The sequence below is a fragment of the Mirounga leonina genome, unplaced genomic scaffold (genome assembly GCF_011800145.1).
Source record: "Mirounga leonina isolate KUSES-001 unplaced genomic scaffold, KU_Mleo_1.0 Mir_101609, whole genome shotgun sequence".
NCBI classification, from domain to species: domain Eukaryota; kingdom Metazoa; phylum Chordata; class Mammalia; order Carnivora; family Phocidae; genus Mirounga; species Mirounga leonina.
In genome coordinates, this window is record NW_023270164.1 from 1,945,919 (window position 1) to 1,964,018 (window position 18,100).

The window sequence follows — 18,100 nt, forward strand, 5'->3', positions numbered from 1 at the left end:
ATGGGTCACTCAGATAAAATTTATTTCTGCTAATAACCCTTATTCTGGGAAAGACCCCCAATTTAGATTATTCTTTATAATTAAGGGAGAGGCAGAAGTTTCTTTTGAGGCCACAGGGTCTTGATTGCCTTCAGCTTAAAATAATCTGCACGCCAAAGTGGGACATTTTGGGAGCAGAGGCTATCCTGAACCCCTTCAACATTGAAACATTAGGATGTATGAATGTGTTACATTTTAGTTTTGTATGCAGTTGGATGTGTGTTTGTATGTGTGTTTGTGTTTCAATACTAAAGCATTTGATTTTTATTATTGATCTATCTTTTTATTGTAAAGCTCATATTATGAGATTAATAACTATTACATAATAAAGATTTATTTTATTTTTTTAATTTAATAAAGGTTTATTTTAATAAATTTTTAGGAAGGAAGAAATTTGCTCTTCAAGATCATTCTAGCTGAACTAAGAATCTAATTAGCTGAGACAGATTAACAGGAGAAAATCAAATTTACTTTCTTACATAAGGGGAATTCACACACATGTGAAATTCCAAAGACAGTGAAGCAACATGAGACTTAGATGAGCTAAGAAGAAAGATAGGAGTGTGAGGATACAAAGGGGAGGAAGACCATTAGCAACAAAGTGAGAGGAGATGTCTGGAAAACAGAGGTTGTCCTATTATGCAGATATTTTTCTTAGGTAAAGAGGAATCTCTGTTAATAGCTCTTTTCCTGGTACAGGATCTGTTTTCCAATGAAAATTTAGTAAGTTGAGAGGAAGATGAAGAGCTTGACCTGAATCTGCTAGTTTTTGATTGCTTTTAATTCAAAATAATCTTCACACCAAAGTGGCCCATCTTGGTGTAGCCTGCATTTGGCCCCTACAAAATCAAGTTTGAATAAATCTGTTATTAATATTATACAGATTCTCTTCAACTCTACACATAGGCATTCCTGACATGACTCTTCATGACATCTTTCATCCACATCTAGAGGATCATTTCCACACTATCCTCCACTATAATGTGGGCAACCTAAGGCAGAGAGGATAACAGATTCATGCTTGTATTTCCAGCACCTAGTCCCACCTATAACATATAATGGAGTCTCCATAACTGTTTCCTGAATGAATGAGCATTATCTTATAAGAAGGACTGAACTGCTTTGTAATTCCTGAAGATGGCATAATTACTAATGCACTGATTAGCTAGGTATCCATTTCTCATGTCCAGTCCTGAAAGAAACATTCTCTTTTTTGAAAATAAGGTTAGAAATTATGAAATGTATACAGCTCTGACAATACATTGAGACCAGTATATGATTCCATTGTTTCTAGAATATAATTGGGCAGTCATTTATGTTCTCAATTTCCTTGCTATAAGAATTTAGTATTGCCTTTCCATATAATAGAATATTATTTTTTACATATTCCAGATCTTTCCTTTTTTTTAATCACTACACCCAGCATGTGGCTTGAACTCACAACCCTGAGATCATGGGTTGTATGCTCTACCAACGGAACCAGTCAGGCGGCCTGATCTTTCCTTTTTTGAAAACATATGTTTTGAGATGCAGAATGAGAACATGTGGATTTTTAAACTGTAATTTATGCTGATTCTAATTATATTTTATGAATGATGGAAAAAAATTTAAAAGAATGTTTTGTGGTCATTTGAATTTTGTTATAGTAGAATTTGTTATAGTAGAATATAGTAGAAAATAATCCTTTTTTCATTTATTTTAGTGTCAGGTTGGTGGAATCCTCAACATTTATCTCTTTGCCATCTCAATTAACAGAATCTGGACAATTCATTAACCACATGAACCATGGGTAAATGTGAATATATTTTATGCTCATAATTTTCTCAGGAAAAATTCTAAGAAATTAGCATTCATTTAAACTTGTTATTAATTCTACAGTAGTTTTCATTTATTTGAAATATTTAATTCATGTTCTATATAAAATTTATATTATTCACAGTTATTCTATTCTCTTATGTGTTGCTAGGCTATGTGCATGAAAATTGAATAAATATGCACTTGATTAAATACAGTGGATTCTCATTATTTGTGATAGTTATGGTCCATAAAATTGTGGCACTCAATGAATGAGTACTGAACCATTATTCCTAGAAGAAATATTTGTAATCACATAGATTATAATTGGGAATCCTAAAACAACCCATCCTGGTAGAATTCTGGTTTCTTCACATAGAGAAAATAAGGTTCTGTAGTGTTAGTTGTATGAGGCTGACCCACTAAAAGGTGCCAACAAATTGTTTCAAGTTCTGCCCACCCGGCCCCAGAGGTGGAGCTTTTTGAACATTTGTACTTCTGTACTGCCTCCTACCGTCTCCCTCCTCTGATCATGGTCATCTACCTATGAGAACTGAAGCAGAAAGGCCCAGCGTCACCTTGTTTGACCTTAGCTGGGAACTGTGTGACCACTGACGGGAACTTTTTGCCACTCTGCACATGTCCACGAACAACAGGGGAAGCTCCGTGAGTATGGATTTGGGGGTTACAAATCAATTTTAGTGAGGAGACAAATTTGCAAATAACCAGAATTTGTGGATAATGAGGATCAACTGTATTTAGGCTTATTCCACCTACATTATGAGGTCTGTATTTAGTTTTGAAAGAAACTTTGACTTTGGAATACAGAAGCAGAATTTTTAAAAGTTAGATTGTTTTATATTTCTGATCTATTTTAAACTATAGAATAACTATTTAATGTGAAAGAGAATAAAAACAACATTGCCAACATTAAAGAAAATCAGGCAGAAAGAAAATAATGCAAGCATGTATTAGTGAAATGCATGCATATTTTTGTTATTTTTTTATTATGTTATATTAATCACTATACATTACATCATTAGTTTTTGATGTAGTGTTCCATGATTCATTGTTTGTGTATAACACCCAGTGCTCCATGCAGAACGTGCCCTCTTTAATACCCATCACCAGGCTAACCCATCCCCCCACCCCCCTCCCCTCTAGAACCCTCAGTTTGTTTCTCAGAGTCCATAGTGTCTCATGGTTCGTCTCCCCCTCCGATTCCCCCCCCTTCATTTTTCCAGACCTTTACCTCTGAAACAAATAATACACTATATGCAAGAATGAATGAATATGTTGACCATTACTATAACAACTACTTCATAGCTACCATGTTGTTAGTTTATTTTATACCTTTGTGTCTGTGTAATGATTGACAATGACAGTGTCATCCTTTTAGATGCAAAATTGTGTCAGGAGTCAAGGATTTGGCAATTTTGAAACCATAGGAATAACCAATGTTAAAGTCATCAGAAACTCTTAAAGTGATTTGTGCAGATCTTGCCAAGATTAAAAAGAATATAGTTTATTTTCCAAAAGTGAATTTCTATTTAAGCCAATAGTTTTATGAGATTATAAGGATTACATTTATTATGCTTGATTTCTTCATTGGTTGTTCTGTAAGAAAAAATGTTAAAGGAGCACACCATTTTTGTCTCATAGCACTTGTTTTATTGACTGCTAATTACATGCTTAACTAAGGCGTTTGAAATCTTCCTTTTACATTTTGCTTTAATGAACAATAAAATAATGAATTAATACCTTGAGCGATAAAGCATCATTATAGATACCATAAGAATAGAGTATTGTAGGTATTTTATGTTAATTTCTTTGTATTATGAAGTGCTGGTATTGCTAAAAATTCTTCAGTAAACACTTCTCCTAAGTTTTTATCTTTTCAGTCCCTTGCTTCTTGATTAAGCAGCTGTCTGGCATGATAGATTTTTCCTGAATGGCCTTGAAATAATTTCTCCACATTAACTGCAAATAATTTATAGTATCATATATTAAACTGGAGTCAGATCTCAAAGTATTGCTATAGGTATTTGTGAGCATAAGTAACTCAAAGTTGGATCAGCTTAATAAGCAGCAAAATTGAGCCTGCTTTCTCTTTTCTTAAAGGTTTATTTATTTATTTTAGAGAGAGAAAGAGCATGAATGAATGGGGGAGGGGCAGAGGGAGAGGGAGAGAGAGAGAATCCCAAGCAGAAATCCCACTGAGCATGGAGCCCAGTGTGGGGCTCGATCTCATGACCCTGAGACCATGACCTGAGCCGAAATCAAGAGTCAGACGCTTAACTGACTGAGCCACCCAGGCGCTCCAAGTCTACTTTCTTAATTTGGAATGCAATATAGGAATTCTATATCCCAAATTTTAACATGTTTTTCTTCATATAATATTCTGGAATGGTTTTGATTAGATCCAAAGTTTCATAATTACTGAAGCTATAGTTACAGATATCTTTTTTATGTTATGCTTCTCAAATCTAAACCGTAATGGAAATAAACAAGTATTAAGACATTTGTAATTTAATTTTGGTTGGAAAGGACACTTTGCAAGTACTCATCCAAAATAATTGCCAACTCAGCATGCAGTACAGCTGAAGAAGTGTGTCTGTCATGGTCTCAAACATTATTGATCATTCTTTCTCCTATAGTCTCTTCCATTCATATTTATAATACTTTACTTTCTTAGTTCCTTGCTGAAGGCTTCCTTTGATAAAAGTAACATAAAGATATAGTGATATTGAGTATTGGTCAGGGAGAACAGGATCCAACATAGAGTAGTTAGGCTTCTATAGATTAACTCTCAAAGAATGATTCAGAGCCGTTTGTTTAAAGGATTGAGGACTTACTCCTTTGCACCTCTCTGAAGACTGTCTATCAGATCAAAGGTGACAGTGGAACTTAAAAAGGCAAAGGCTACAGTTTTTCAAGGAAAAGAGATGGTCCCTGGTTTGTCACGTCAGCACTGTTCTGGGCTGAATGCTGAGCCCCAAATTCATATGTTGGGTTGAAATAGAACAGTCTTAAGTTTACCCCAAAGGCTGTTTTTCTGACAGTTCTTAAGAGATGTATTAGAACACTTCTTATGGCTCTTTTGGGAGTCCTGACTGCTTGCTGTGTAACACCTCCAGGCTCCAGTTCATGTAGCAGGCAAATCTTTATTCGCTTTCTCAAGGATCAGCTAAAGTATCCAGAACTCCAACAATCAAATCCACTTTATAGGCAGCAGAAAGGAGGAAGCACAATAAGAGTGTGCCCTTTCTTTCTCCGTTAGGGAAACTTCCCAGAAATACCATACAGCACTTCTGCTTATAGCCAGTGGGCCAAATCTAGCTGGAAGGATGACTGAGAAACCACCCTTCTCCACATACACATCACAATAAAACGAGGGTTTTGTCAGTGAGGAGGAAAGGGCCCATGGATACTGGGATAGGCAATCAACAGGTTCCCCCCTGAGGGGACACAAAAGAACGTTTTATTTCGACTAGCACAAAGTTATCTAGTATTTCATCAGTCTGGCTTCATTGGCATGTTGAGGCCTTTTGATCTTTAAATATGTCTTAATGAAATAATACTTAGTAATGTTACACACCCTGTTTTTCTTAAAGCTCTTCTTAATGTTTGTCTCATATAGATTTCCAGATACAAATAAAATTTAAGAACATGCATTCCTAATCATGACCAAAATGGAAGTCTGGCGTAGTACCTCTATGATTAATAACTTTTGTATGTAACATACCATACAATAAGCATTACACTGTCTCAGTAACACCCATTCTGGTCTCTAGGTCTAATCAGCAAGATAACATAAGAGAACAAGAAAAGGTTAAAGAAAATTACTCCCTAAACTATCAGTAATCTCTTTTTAGAGCTCTTAAGAAATATCCCCGTTTTATTCTTTTTAGGCATGTGGTAATGTACTTCCCCAGTTGAAGTTATGTGTGAACATATAACTTAATCAGCCAGTGGCATGTGAGGAAAAGTGCTAAATGTTTTCTCCAAGGGCTAGCTTTAAGATCCAGTGAACAATTTTTCTTGTTCCCTTTCCCTCATACAATTACTAAGGAAGTACGTATAGAAATGGAGTTCCCTTCACCAAGGATCTTTGAGTGCATCCTCTCCACCTAGGATGGACATGTAACATGAGCATGAAGTAAACTATTGTGCTAATCCACTGAGATATGGAGTGTTACTGCAGCATGACCTAGCGTATGCTAACTGATACTCCTCCTCAGATCACTTCAGCCAGTATCTCCCCAAATAACATTCTCTTCTCGAATGAGCAGTACAGTGCTGAAATTATCTTTCAGGTGGCATAAAAAAAGGTAAAGTTTCCTATTAAAATTTTTAAAAATGCCTCTATAAACTGCTCTTCTTAAGCAACAGACACATATAAAACCACATGGATGATAAAACTTTATATTCATCACACATTTTACTTTGCTGGAAAATGATCCGTGAGCGTAAGCAAGAGCAGTTAAGACCTTTTTATTCTAATTAAATCCAAAGGATTACCAGAAAGGATCAGGACAGGACACTGATTTTAGCCACACTTTAAAATTAAATGATGGGTCAGCGGTGCTCAGAAATGAGCACTATGTAAATAATTTCCTACAGTAATATGACTTGCTGTTTTTTCAGCAACATTGACTTATTTATCATTTAATAAATTCTTACTAAGTGGCCCCTCAGGCAGTGTTCTTAGTACCATAGAAATATCAAATAAATAAGTCACAGATCTGGTTCTCAAGGAGCCAACCATCAAGTAGCGAAGAAAAAGAAAATCTACACAAGTGGAGGCAATTGTACAGAGCAGAATGCATTCAGTAATATATGTTGTACCAAAAAAAAAAAAAAAAAAGTTCTGTGAGCTCATTGGCAAGGAATATTACTATCTAGATATAGAGATCTTCCTGGGCTTCTCCTTTCTCTTTATGTATTTTCTTGGAGAATAGCTAATGAAAGTACCTTTTGAATAAGTCACAGTTGCCTTATTCTCAAAGAGACCCTCAAACCCAGAAATACTGAGTTACCTACACTTTTTATGGTAAAGACGGATAGAAAAAAAAATGCAGACCTAGAAAGAGAAGACATTTAAAGAGAATAATGAGGTACTAAGCACTTTTTTCTCACACGTATGCTATACTCTGCTGTTCTTTATCATATACAAATTGGGATCAGAAATGTGAGTACGATTTTGATGGCCCGAATCTAGAGCAGGGGAGAACTTTCCTATAAGTATAAAAGGAATGTGGGAAGAAGGAATTGCTGAAGCAGTGGAGGAGGGGACAGGCAAGGGGAAATACAAGACATATGTTTATGCATATGGATTATGGAAGAATGTGAATGAAAGTTGAAAAGGTGTTGAAGTGTTTATCCTTCTGCTTTGTCATTATTTCCTGTAGACTTACTTTGTATGACAGACCATACCCTGTGAGCTTAGGAGCTTTGTCAGTTATCCTTGTCTCCCAGAGTAGCTTGGCCCAGAGTAACCACCCAAATGAAAGAAGGCCCTGGTAGAGATATTTTTCTGAGTCTTGATTCTTGCTAACAACCCAGAAAAGCTAGATTCTGCATGGCCATGATTTTAAGATATTTCACTTTTACCACACTGAATAACTGGTGACACTTAGAATTAGGCAAATCTTCAAGGAACACAGAGTGAATCAGAAGCCAGATGTATGTACTAAGAGTCACAGTCTGTCATGATCCTCTGCTCTACATGAGAGCTTCATGTGTGTTTTTAATGTCATCACAGTCTTTGCCAGTCTGAGGAAGCCTGTTCTACTTCACAGAATAATGTTTTATAAATACTTAAAATAAGATGCAAGGGTTACAGGGTGTCTTTATCTTCCCAGGCTGGAATAACAAAATAACATCGAAAAAGTGGCCTAAACAACAGAAATTTATTTCCCCTAGCTCTGGAGGTTGGAAGTCCAAGGTCAAGGCAAGATAGTTTTCACTTGGAAGCCTCTTCTCTTGACTTGTAGGTGGCAGCCTTCTTGCTGTGGGCTGACATGACCTCACTGTGCATGCATAGAGTGAGCTCCCTGTTGACTTTTCTCATAAGAACACTAATCCTGTTGTATCAGGACCCCACCCTTATGACCTCATTTAGCCTTAATTACCTTCTTATCGGGCCTGTCTCCAAATATAGTCATTTGGAGAATTGGGGCTTTAACATATGACTTTAACGGTGACACAATTCAGTCTATGGCACAGAGGAAACTCATACTCCAGCAGATAATAAAAATTTTTAAAAATTGTATGTTCAAAGACATACTTCTTCATTAACAGTATACACAATAAAAGCTACTGGTGGACATAATAACTACCATACTTTACAAGTAATTATGAATGTCAATAATAGCTTAAGATATGTACAAGAATTGAAATGTGATATAAACATATCCATGATTATTTGGTGACCAAGTCATATTAAGCTAATGCTACTGTGGTTCGGTTTAAATTGCTATTAAGAGTTAGTGGGAGTCAAGATGGAATTTTTCCCCATTTGAATTCACAGATCTGCTCTGTCCTTGCTCTCCAGGTTGGCACACCTTGTTTTACACACTTCTCAATTGCTCAGGAGCCAAAGAGGTACAAAAAACAGCAAAATCCCACTTGTACTGCCCTCCAGATGGCCACTAGGTCCTTTTTTGAAGAAGCCCTGGACACATGGAGGATGGAGTGAATCTCAAAATTGATCCACCTACATTCCTTCCTGTGATGCATGAAAACTGGTCTTGAACCAGAAAATTCACTCTTTGATTTGGACATTGCTGTGAATGCTTGCCCAAGAGTAGCTTCATTGAAGGCTTGTAATAAAGATCTCCCCTCCCTACTGGAAAAGGTTTGAGTAGGAAGTCGGGGCTGATTTATTCAAGCTCTGAATAGAACCAGTTCAATGTCATTTTGGTCATTTTAGTTTGAAAAGAGCTGCATATCACTCCTGCAGAGAAAAAAGAAATGTCATCCCTTCACACCTCATAAGTAGGTTTCACTCCCTGACTTTAGCCCACTACTAAATTAGTAGAAGATATTCCCTTGCTTGATCAACAGTATTTTGTATAATTTTAGCCTCTTTTGATGCTATTTCTTCTTTAAGACCAAGGGTTTAAAAATGCTCCCTCTGCCATAGCTTCAGTAATAATTGGTGAGCATTTAGGAAAATGATATAGACTTGAGGTGCAGGGAGTAACCAAAAGGTAGAGTTGGCTTTCTGTTCTGTCTTTGGATCTGCAAGATACTGGTTTTATAAACAAGTTGGGTTTAGCACTGAATTCCTAGACTCAAGAACATTGATCAGGGAAAATAGAATTTACCTGAACCAAATTATTTAATTAAATTATTTTCTGATGTCTCTGAATTAATCATGATAATAACCAGTTAAATGGGCAAGGTAATAACATTTCTAAGTCTGCAATTTTTATCTATACATCTTTACCATAAATAGTACAGGTAACTCAGTTTTTGTGGGTTTGAGAGTCTCCTTTGAGGAAAAGGCAACTCTGATTTATTCAAAAGGCACTTTCATTAGCTATTCTCCAAGAAAATAGGTAAAGAAAAGAAAAAGGAGACGAAACCCAACTTGCTCTGCTTTTCTATTCATCGTGAAAAAAATGGCTGAAGGGCTGGAAATTGCAAGTATTGAGCAAAATGAAGTTCTGAAATTATCTGAGGATTTTAATCAGGCATTCTACCCAGAGCTCCATTATAGATAAGGCAGTGGAACCATGCATTGAGAAATAAGCATTCTTTGTTGTTTTTTCCACTCTCTGTATGGTCTCCCTTATAAATGCTAAAATATCTAGTATGTCTCTGATAGCCTTAAAGTGTTTATCAAATGTTCAAATTACATAAAATACTAAAACGGCTAATCAGAATGTCTGTGAATTGAAGTAAAGCAGAGAATAATTACAAGATGCGGTAAACCTTATTAAGAACGTTGTATCAAGAAAAGGCAGTGGAGGGGCGCCTGGGTGGCTCAGTCGTTACGCGTCTGCCTTCAGCTCAGGTCATGATCCCAGGGTCCCGGGATTGAGCCCTGCATTGGGCTCCCTGCTCAGCGGGAAGCCTGCTTCTCCCTCTCCCACTCCCCCTGCTTGTGTTCCCTCTCTCCTTGTGTCTCTCTCTGTCAAATAAATAAATAAAATCTTAAAAAAAAAAAAAAGAAAAGGCAGTGGAGAAAAAGAATCAATATGGCTAGAATTTTACTTGGAAATAGTCCATATATTTTTACAGCGTCAAATTCAGACAAAAGCAAAGGTCGCCTGGGTGGCTCCGTTGGTTAAGCCTCTGCCTTTGCCTCAGGTCATGATCTCAGGGTCCTGGGATCAAGCCCCCCCTCGCCCCCCCCATGCCCGCCCCTGTCGGGCTTCCTGCTTAGCAGGGAGTCTGCCTCTTTCTCTCTCCCTCTGCCCCTCCCCACTGCTCATTCTCTCAAATAAATAAAAAAACAAATTCAGGCAAGAGCATATGACAAGGTGAGAAAATACGGAGTTTTTGTATTTTCAGAAAAAAAATCAGGCAAACAATATCTGAGAGCCCATATGCTAATTGCCAGCTTGTTGAGCAAAGTAATCATGAATATTGAGAAGAGCCATTTGGGGGAAAATTGATGGGTTCTGGAAGATATGGAACCTTTCAAGGGAGGCAGTTGTTTCAGGCTGTGGTCTGTGAATTAATTTTCAGAAATGCAACCAGAGCTTAAACAGTTGCCCGTATCTCCTCTCTTTATAAGAAGCAAATGCAGAAACAATAAGCTCAAAGAAGAGACTCTTTCAAGAAATCAAGTTCTAGAACCACTTTTGGAGAGAATACCTATGTAGTCCTAAGTTGAGACCACTACTTTTGGGCCTCAGGATTTGGGTTTTTTTATTATTATCAAATATTTATTTCTCCATAGTATTCATAAGTAAAAAGGAATTGTTTTTAATTAATTGTATAGAACAGTGGTGGAAATATGGATGATTGTTAGTTTGCTTTTTGCATTTTTTAAAATTTCTGAAACAATGTAAACATAAAGGTGATATATGAAATACATCTGTGGTCTTTGCATATCATGTAGGTAGCCATAATTTTTAAGGATCTATAAGATTTAATGAAGACAGAGAATTGTTTTTGAGTTTCATTTGTGTTGTTGATGTTGTTCTCCTATTTACTTATGACAGTGATGCTGGGAATAGCCCTGAAACTGATAATGCGGAGGGTTGTTGCCATTCCCCAAATGCCTTAAGAACCTGTGAGTACCTCAAATAAAAACTTTCATTTGTCTTCATGTCTGACTTTTAAAATGTGCATAGCATACCAATAAATGAAATACTCAACAAAGGATGGTTATGACAGTAGACAGAATGCCAAGCCCTGGGGATTGCTGGCAGAGTGGGAGGCCCATGGGCTGGTCCTCAGCCTCTCCTATTCATGACCCTTTGGAGGAGTCTACATCTTTCTCTTTACTTTGAGTCCCAATTGCCTTACCCATACAATGAACGTATATAAATAAATGACTTTCATGTTTCTTTTGGCTTATTCTAAACTGTTTAAACCTATTTAGGTGACAGGTATCACGATGTTTAAAATTACACGGAGAACACAGATTTACTTTGTTTTATGAAATAACTGTAGATTTAGAAAATACGAATAGAATGTGGATAGGAAAATAGATACAGGAATGTTCTGATTATCTCTAGCTACAGAACAAACCACCCCAAATGTAGTGGCATTAAACAATAAAAATGTATTAACATTATCTCCCACACTTCTGGAGTGACTGGCGTCAGCTAGATGCTTTTTGCTCAGCGTCCTCATGCAGCTGCAGTCAGATGGAGGCTGGGGCTGGAGTCATCCCAAAGGCTTCCTGACTCACGTGTCTGATGGATAATACCTTTTGGCTAGGACTTCAGGTGGGGCTGTTGGCCTAGACACTTACATGTGGCTTTTCATGTGGCCTAGGCTTCTTCACAGGATGACAACTCGGTTCTAAAAGCAAGTGAGCCAAGAAAGGGATGATTAGGAAGAATTGTATTACATTGTTTGCTGTAATGTCAGAAGTCACAGTGCTGCTTTCTAGCGTACTATTCATTGGGATCAAGTCACTAAGACTTCCCCTATCACCGCATTCAAGGCAGTGTTGAAGAACTTGTAGACATGTTTTAAAACCAACAGAATGATAGAAACATATATATATATAAAACATTCCTCTATTTCCAGTTCAAGTTTTCTATTACACCCTGTTACGTGAAGTATTAATATAGTTGACCAAAGAAGTTGTAAATGCTTAGATGATCGCTGTGCTATTTATATATACATATTATATATGTATATCGAGGCTAATTTTAAACACTAGTGAAGTTCCTTTTTTAAGGAATCTTTAATAGAGGGTCATAATTACACATTTTATGATATCAGGCTTGAGCTGGGGTCACCCATACTTTTATTAACAAATGCACGTGTCATCTAATTGGGTGTGCTAATGCCAGAGAAATGCACGTGCCATCTAATTTGGTGTGCTAATGCTTTAAACATTTTTTTATTTATTTTAAAACTTGAAGCACTAAGTGAAACAGCACTTACGAAATGATATGTAAACAAGCTCTGCTTCATGTTTTGGTAGCAATTAAGTCCAATTTCATCAGAGAGTTCTTCTGCTCCACACATACTCTTCACCTGGGAGTAAAAGGGACTTCAAGCCTGGAGCTCTTGTTTCTTCCCTTTGACATGCACACGCGCTACTGTGTCATCATCCTTAGCAGCAAAGAGGTGAGAACAGAATGGTGGCACATGCCTTCATCATGGGCTGGCACTGGAATGGAGTAACCCGTACAGGGGGCTTGAAGGCAGCTGCAGACTCTAGTAACGTGGACAACAATTGCAGCCTTCTCGTTGCTAAACAAAGAGCTTATCCTCACAAATAAGCAGTTACACTAGTTGTGGGTAAACTTTAAAATGGCTGCCTTAGGAAGTCCCACGGGAGAGATCGGTGGCATGCCTAACCTTGCTGCAGCTCTGTGTGTATTCACTTTATGTAGCTGCATAACAAATTACCGAACACTGAGGGGCTTCAAACAGCACCCATTTATTATGTCATGCCATTTTCCGTGGATCAGAGGTCTGGGCATGACCTAGGTGGGTCCTCTGTTTAAGGTCTATTAAGTCTTCAGTCAAGGGACCTGCCAGTGCTGGATCCTCCTCAGAGGCTCCACTGAGGAAGGAGCTGCTTCTCAGCTCTCTCAAGTTGTTGGCAGAGTTAATTTTCTAGTGGCTCTGGCATCCATATAGCTTACTTCTTTAAAGCCAGAAAATGGGGTGCCTAGGTGGCTCAGGGGGTGCCTGGGTAGCTCAGTTGGTTAAGCGTCTGCCTTCAGCTCAGGTCATGATCCCAGGGTCTTGGGATGGAGCTCCATGTGGAGCTCCCTGCTCAGCGGGGAGCCTGCTTCTCCTTCTCCCTCTGCCTCTCCCCCAGCTTGTGCTCCCTCTCTCTCTCAAATAAATAAATAAAATCTTTAAACAAAAATAAATAAATAAAGTCAGCAAAGGAGAGAGAGAGAAGGAAAGGAGGGATGGAAGAACAGAGAGAGGGAGGGAGAGAGGCAGAGAGACAGGCTTTAGAGGAAAAGTTTTATGGTATTATCCCCTTCCAGAAAGAAACTGTCATGTGTTGGCCTGAGGAGGGACTTTATAACACCCAGAAGATATCCCCAAAGATATCGATTCTGTATCAATTATGTGCTATGTTAAATGAATACGCAATGAAATAATGGTAATTGGAAAGAGGTATTGTATTGACCTGGTGTCTATAGGATCATTTACACATGAAAAATAATATAGTCAATTAAATATGTAAAGAATAGTTTGCTTAAAATTGCCATTTAGGAGGAAAAAAATGCTGTTTTATAGTAATGCTAAATCTTGTTTTTTATTTCCCCTAAAAGAGCCCAGGATTTTACTGAATTCCTGTATATGAAAATTTCTGAAAAATAGTAATGATAGTGTGACTAGTAGTAGTTTAATCAAATACTTCAGTTCCTTTTTTATATTAATTTATAATATAGCTCTAGAAAATGCTAGGGTTAATTCTCAATAGCATAGTAAGGAGGCTGACTTTATTATTTGAATTCAACTATTGGAATATTAATATTTACTTCCATAAATTTTGTCTAAATTAATCAAAATATAATTATACTTAACTTGGAATCTCAGCTTATTATAACATGCCTTTTGATTACATATATTTTGTTGCTGTCATAAAAAATCTTAAGAAAAACAGTAATCATGAAATTATATTGCTATCAACTGAGAAATAATGCCCTTAATCTAAAGTATTGCACTGAATTACAATTACTTATGTGGGCAAACACATCTATTAATTTACACATTCAATTTATTGCTAATTATATTGAAAAATGCAATTACACGCTTAAATAGATAATCAAACATCCAAGTCCACCTAGTTAGCTCCTGTTCTTATTAAATGTGTGATAACTGCTTTGCCATTAAGAACCACCTGTTGAAAACTGTAAAGTAATTAGGCCTCAATTTGATAGCTTTCCATGTGTAAAACAGAAACATTTCTACTAGCACTGCTATCAAGGAAAGGCCATTTGTTTCATTCTAGCTGTTCCATTTGAACTTTCAAATAAAAAAAAAAAATGAGATGAATTGGGTAATAGCTGCTTGAAAGCACAAACAGTTTACAAAACTTCCATCAATGTTCATAGAAAGTCTTAGCTTAGGGGAAAACCTCCAAAATCCCTAAAAATTCATACTGTCAAATGCCAGAAGTCCAACAGTCTTTCTGCTCATGTGTGGATGGGGCAGATTGAATGGGGAAACCTGGAGTAGAAACATGACCCAGTCCCTGAAGAACAGCCCTCTCTGAGAGGAGAGCTTGACAGACCCCCACACAAACACTGCAAAGTACAAAGTGATGTATTGACACAACCCCAGGGGCTGTGTAAGTAAAGATATTACTTTTGTGCCTGTGTGAACCTCTGCTTTGTGTAGTCCTAGGCTCCCAAATAAGAAACCACCCATCACTTCTAGGATCATCCGTGCGAGAGAGGCAAGGGCATCAGGCAGGGATCCTTGACATGGGGCCTGCGTTAAGACTGGGTTCCATCCATTTGCAACCATTTGCTGTGGCCTAACCAGTCCTCTTTTACCAACCCATGAGCCTTCTTATGGAACCAAACTAGACTTTGTTATCTTGCAGTCCTTCATTGTCCTTTTCTGTCTACAGAACTTAGAACAAATAAAAACCAAAGTTCAGGTATTGTTGACTTGAGGAAGCCAGGATGGGAGTCAGCATCCCTGAGCAACTGATGGGAATTGGCCCAGTCCCACACTGGGGCCCGATGCACCAAAGTGAGTTTCAGCCTTGCCAAGTCAAATAAAAAGTTGGCAGAACAAGGGTGCCCACTCCCAGGTAGAAGAGCAGGCAAGGCCTTCTTATTGATTTGTGGTCTCCAACAAGTTAGTCTAAGGCTACATGTTACCAGTTGTTAATATATTGTGTCTCAGTCTGTCCGCCTCCCTTACATTTGCGTGAATTAGTGGGACCACTCATCTGACTTTTTGCCCTGTCCCTCATTTCATTCTCCCTCAGCCTTTTGTGTCTTTCTGTCTGTGCTGATGCAGAGATTAAGCTGGCAGTCTCTATTATGTATATTTTTGAATATCCTATAATCAAAGTGCAACTTTTTTCAATCATAGTTAACGTGTAGACTTTAATAATACTGGTTTTTCTTTAATTTTATTGAATGTGAAGGCAAAAACATTAAATTATGCTATTCTAAAATCTTTACATTTAGGCAAAGCAATTTCAGTTTTATGAAAGTTATTTTTATAACTGGAGGGACTGAGTATCATTTGAGCGTGGTTTCTTTTATTTTCCATGATTTTTAATGGCAAGCCACATTTCACTCACCTTTTGATTTTTCATTCAGTTTGTTACACTGCATATTTTGTTGTTGCTGTTGTTTTGGTAAGGATACTCCTTCCTGTACCCCTGAGTTGTTCCCAGGGAAACAGAAGATGAAACCCCATTAGGCCCATAAACACTTTGAAACATTTATTAACCTTAAGATGCCTGCGGACAATATGGGAGCAGGTTAAGTGAACTTTAGATCAATGTGGTAAATGTTCACAACGTTACACATAGTTTGAGCCCCCTCCCTGCTGCAGGGCCTTCTCCCCCTTCACCCACTCTCCTTTCTGTGAAACCATCATCATCCTGCCATAAGCACTGCAGCCTTTTTCAAGAAAAAACATTAGAAGAAAATCTGTTAAAGAGAATTTTGTACCCAATGGTAGTTATTTATTCTTGGGGGGGGTCTCCTCTGGGTTTCTTATCAATGATCCTAACAGTTAGTCTGTAGAGATTCCACATGCCTCTGGGATACCAGTATTTTAGCTCCAGGGGATACCCTTTCAAATGACATATAGAATACAAGGGAACAGTAATTCCTATTTTCCCAAATCCATGTCAATTTTATGAACCTTTTTTTTAATTGAGCTATAACTGACAGATAACATTGTATAAATTTTTAGGTAACATGTTGGTTTGATACATTTATGTTAGCTAACACCTTTGTCACATCACACAGTTATCATTTCTTTGTTGTGTTGAGAACAATTAAGATCTAGTCCCTTAGGATCTTCAAAGTTTATAACATAGTATTGTTGACTATAATCACTAAGCTGTGCATTTGATATCCACAACTGATGTATCTGCTAGTTGCTAGTCTGGAACTCTCTCATTCTTGAAGGAAACTGTAGACTATGGAGAATGACTCTTGTAAGTTTTAAAACTTAACGCCCTCAAGCTATATTCTCAATAATTTCATTTTATTATTGTGTTCACTTCTCCCAGCACAGTTTGATTCACCAAAAGTATAAAGCCAGTTCTGTAGGTATATAGAGAGTGAACACCGAGAAAGGACATGAAGTCTGTACTAAGGGGATTCACATTCCGTGGAGAAGGCACGCTTGCATCAGGCTGGCCCAGTTCACACAGAAAGTTGTACTTATTTGAAGTTGGTACTCCATACAGGTGGATGAAGAAAGCTTGCTGAATGTATGGCACATTCCTAAGAATTATAAAAATGCATTCCTGCCTTCAGTGGATGCCACATTGTGCTGGGGCAACCATGCCCTCAACAAGATGCCCCTTGTAAGACATAATCTTTTCTTATGTACACGGTATCCTGAAATATGTCCATTAATTCTATAACACAGTCAGCCAGATTGTGGCCATGTCTAGAATAGAGGGAAAATGCATTTCTATATGATAGCAGAGGCAGGGATAATTGACTCATAAAGGAGTTTGGTTAAGAGGGTGAGTGGAAATTTGCCAGTAAAGCAGAGTTTGGGTAGCGGAGAAGTGTGCTCAAGAAGATTCTGAGAACATGAGGCAAGCAGCTAAGCATGAAATTTCACTGACACTTGAATTGCCAATTCTGAGAGAAGCTTCTTGGAAGTGACAGAAAATTGATTGGATGGATAAAGCAGACTAATAATGAGGAGGGCAGTGAAATTTTTAGTTGAATAACTTTATTATATTAAGGTAATTATTGTTATTTAAAGCAGGAAGATACTGAGCATAAGCATGACCTGATGTCATCTTTGTTTTAGAAAGCATCTCTGGAGCCAAAACAGAGAATAGATTAAGAGTTGGAGAAGGAAGCTGGAGACCAAGAGACTGGCTCAGAGACTCTTGCAGTCTATTATACTACTCCACACATCTCCATTCTCTACTGCCTTCTGCTTTTTGCATACCAGTGGTAAAGACAGAGAGAAGCATGTGAGAAGTAGTGGTGAAAGAAGAGGAGATGATGTTGGATTTGGGGGAAGGAGCAAGGGGACAAGAGAGAACCGCAAAGATGAATATTGATATAAAGATCAATCTTAATGACAGTTTGCATGATGTTCACACTTGAAGCAAATTTTCATTTACATGCAGAGCAAATTGATGGCAAAAAATTGAATAGAAACTGTTCTGAGAAATACAGTGATAAAGAGAGATTGTCAATATCATTGCCACAGTAACTTCTAAATTCTAGGCCAAGCTTTCTGTTATTTGACGAGATGTTTTCCTACAGTATGCCATATATTTTTATTAAGTAATTAATATTTTATGGTATTTAAATATATGTTGCTTTCTCAAAATGTCTGTGGAATAATTTCTCAGGCATGCAATTAAGACTGTGTTAGGGGCACCCGGGTGGCTCAGTCGGTTATGCAGCCGACTCTTGATTTCTGC

The 18,100-nt window shown here is 37.6% G+C and overlaps 1 protein-coding gene across 1 annotated transcript in view; it reads left to right on the forward strand.

Moving 5' to 3' along the window:
* CFAP47 (cilia and flagella associated protein 47) overlaps positions 1 to 18,100 on the forward strand; it is a 494,762-nt gene that overhangs the window by 254,069 nt on the left and 222,593 nt on the right. The window contains exons 40-42 of the mRNA XM_035002133.1: positions 1,742 to 1,828; positions 11,013 to 11,083; positions 12,455 to 12,600. Coding sequence (XP_034858024.1) covers positions 1,742 to 1,828; positions 11,013 to 11,083; positions 12,455 to 12,600 — 304 coding nt within the window. The remainder of the gene's footprint in view (positions 1 to 1,741; positions 1,829 to 11,012; positions 11,084 to 12,454; positions 12,601 to 18,100) is intronic.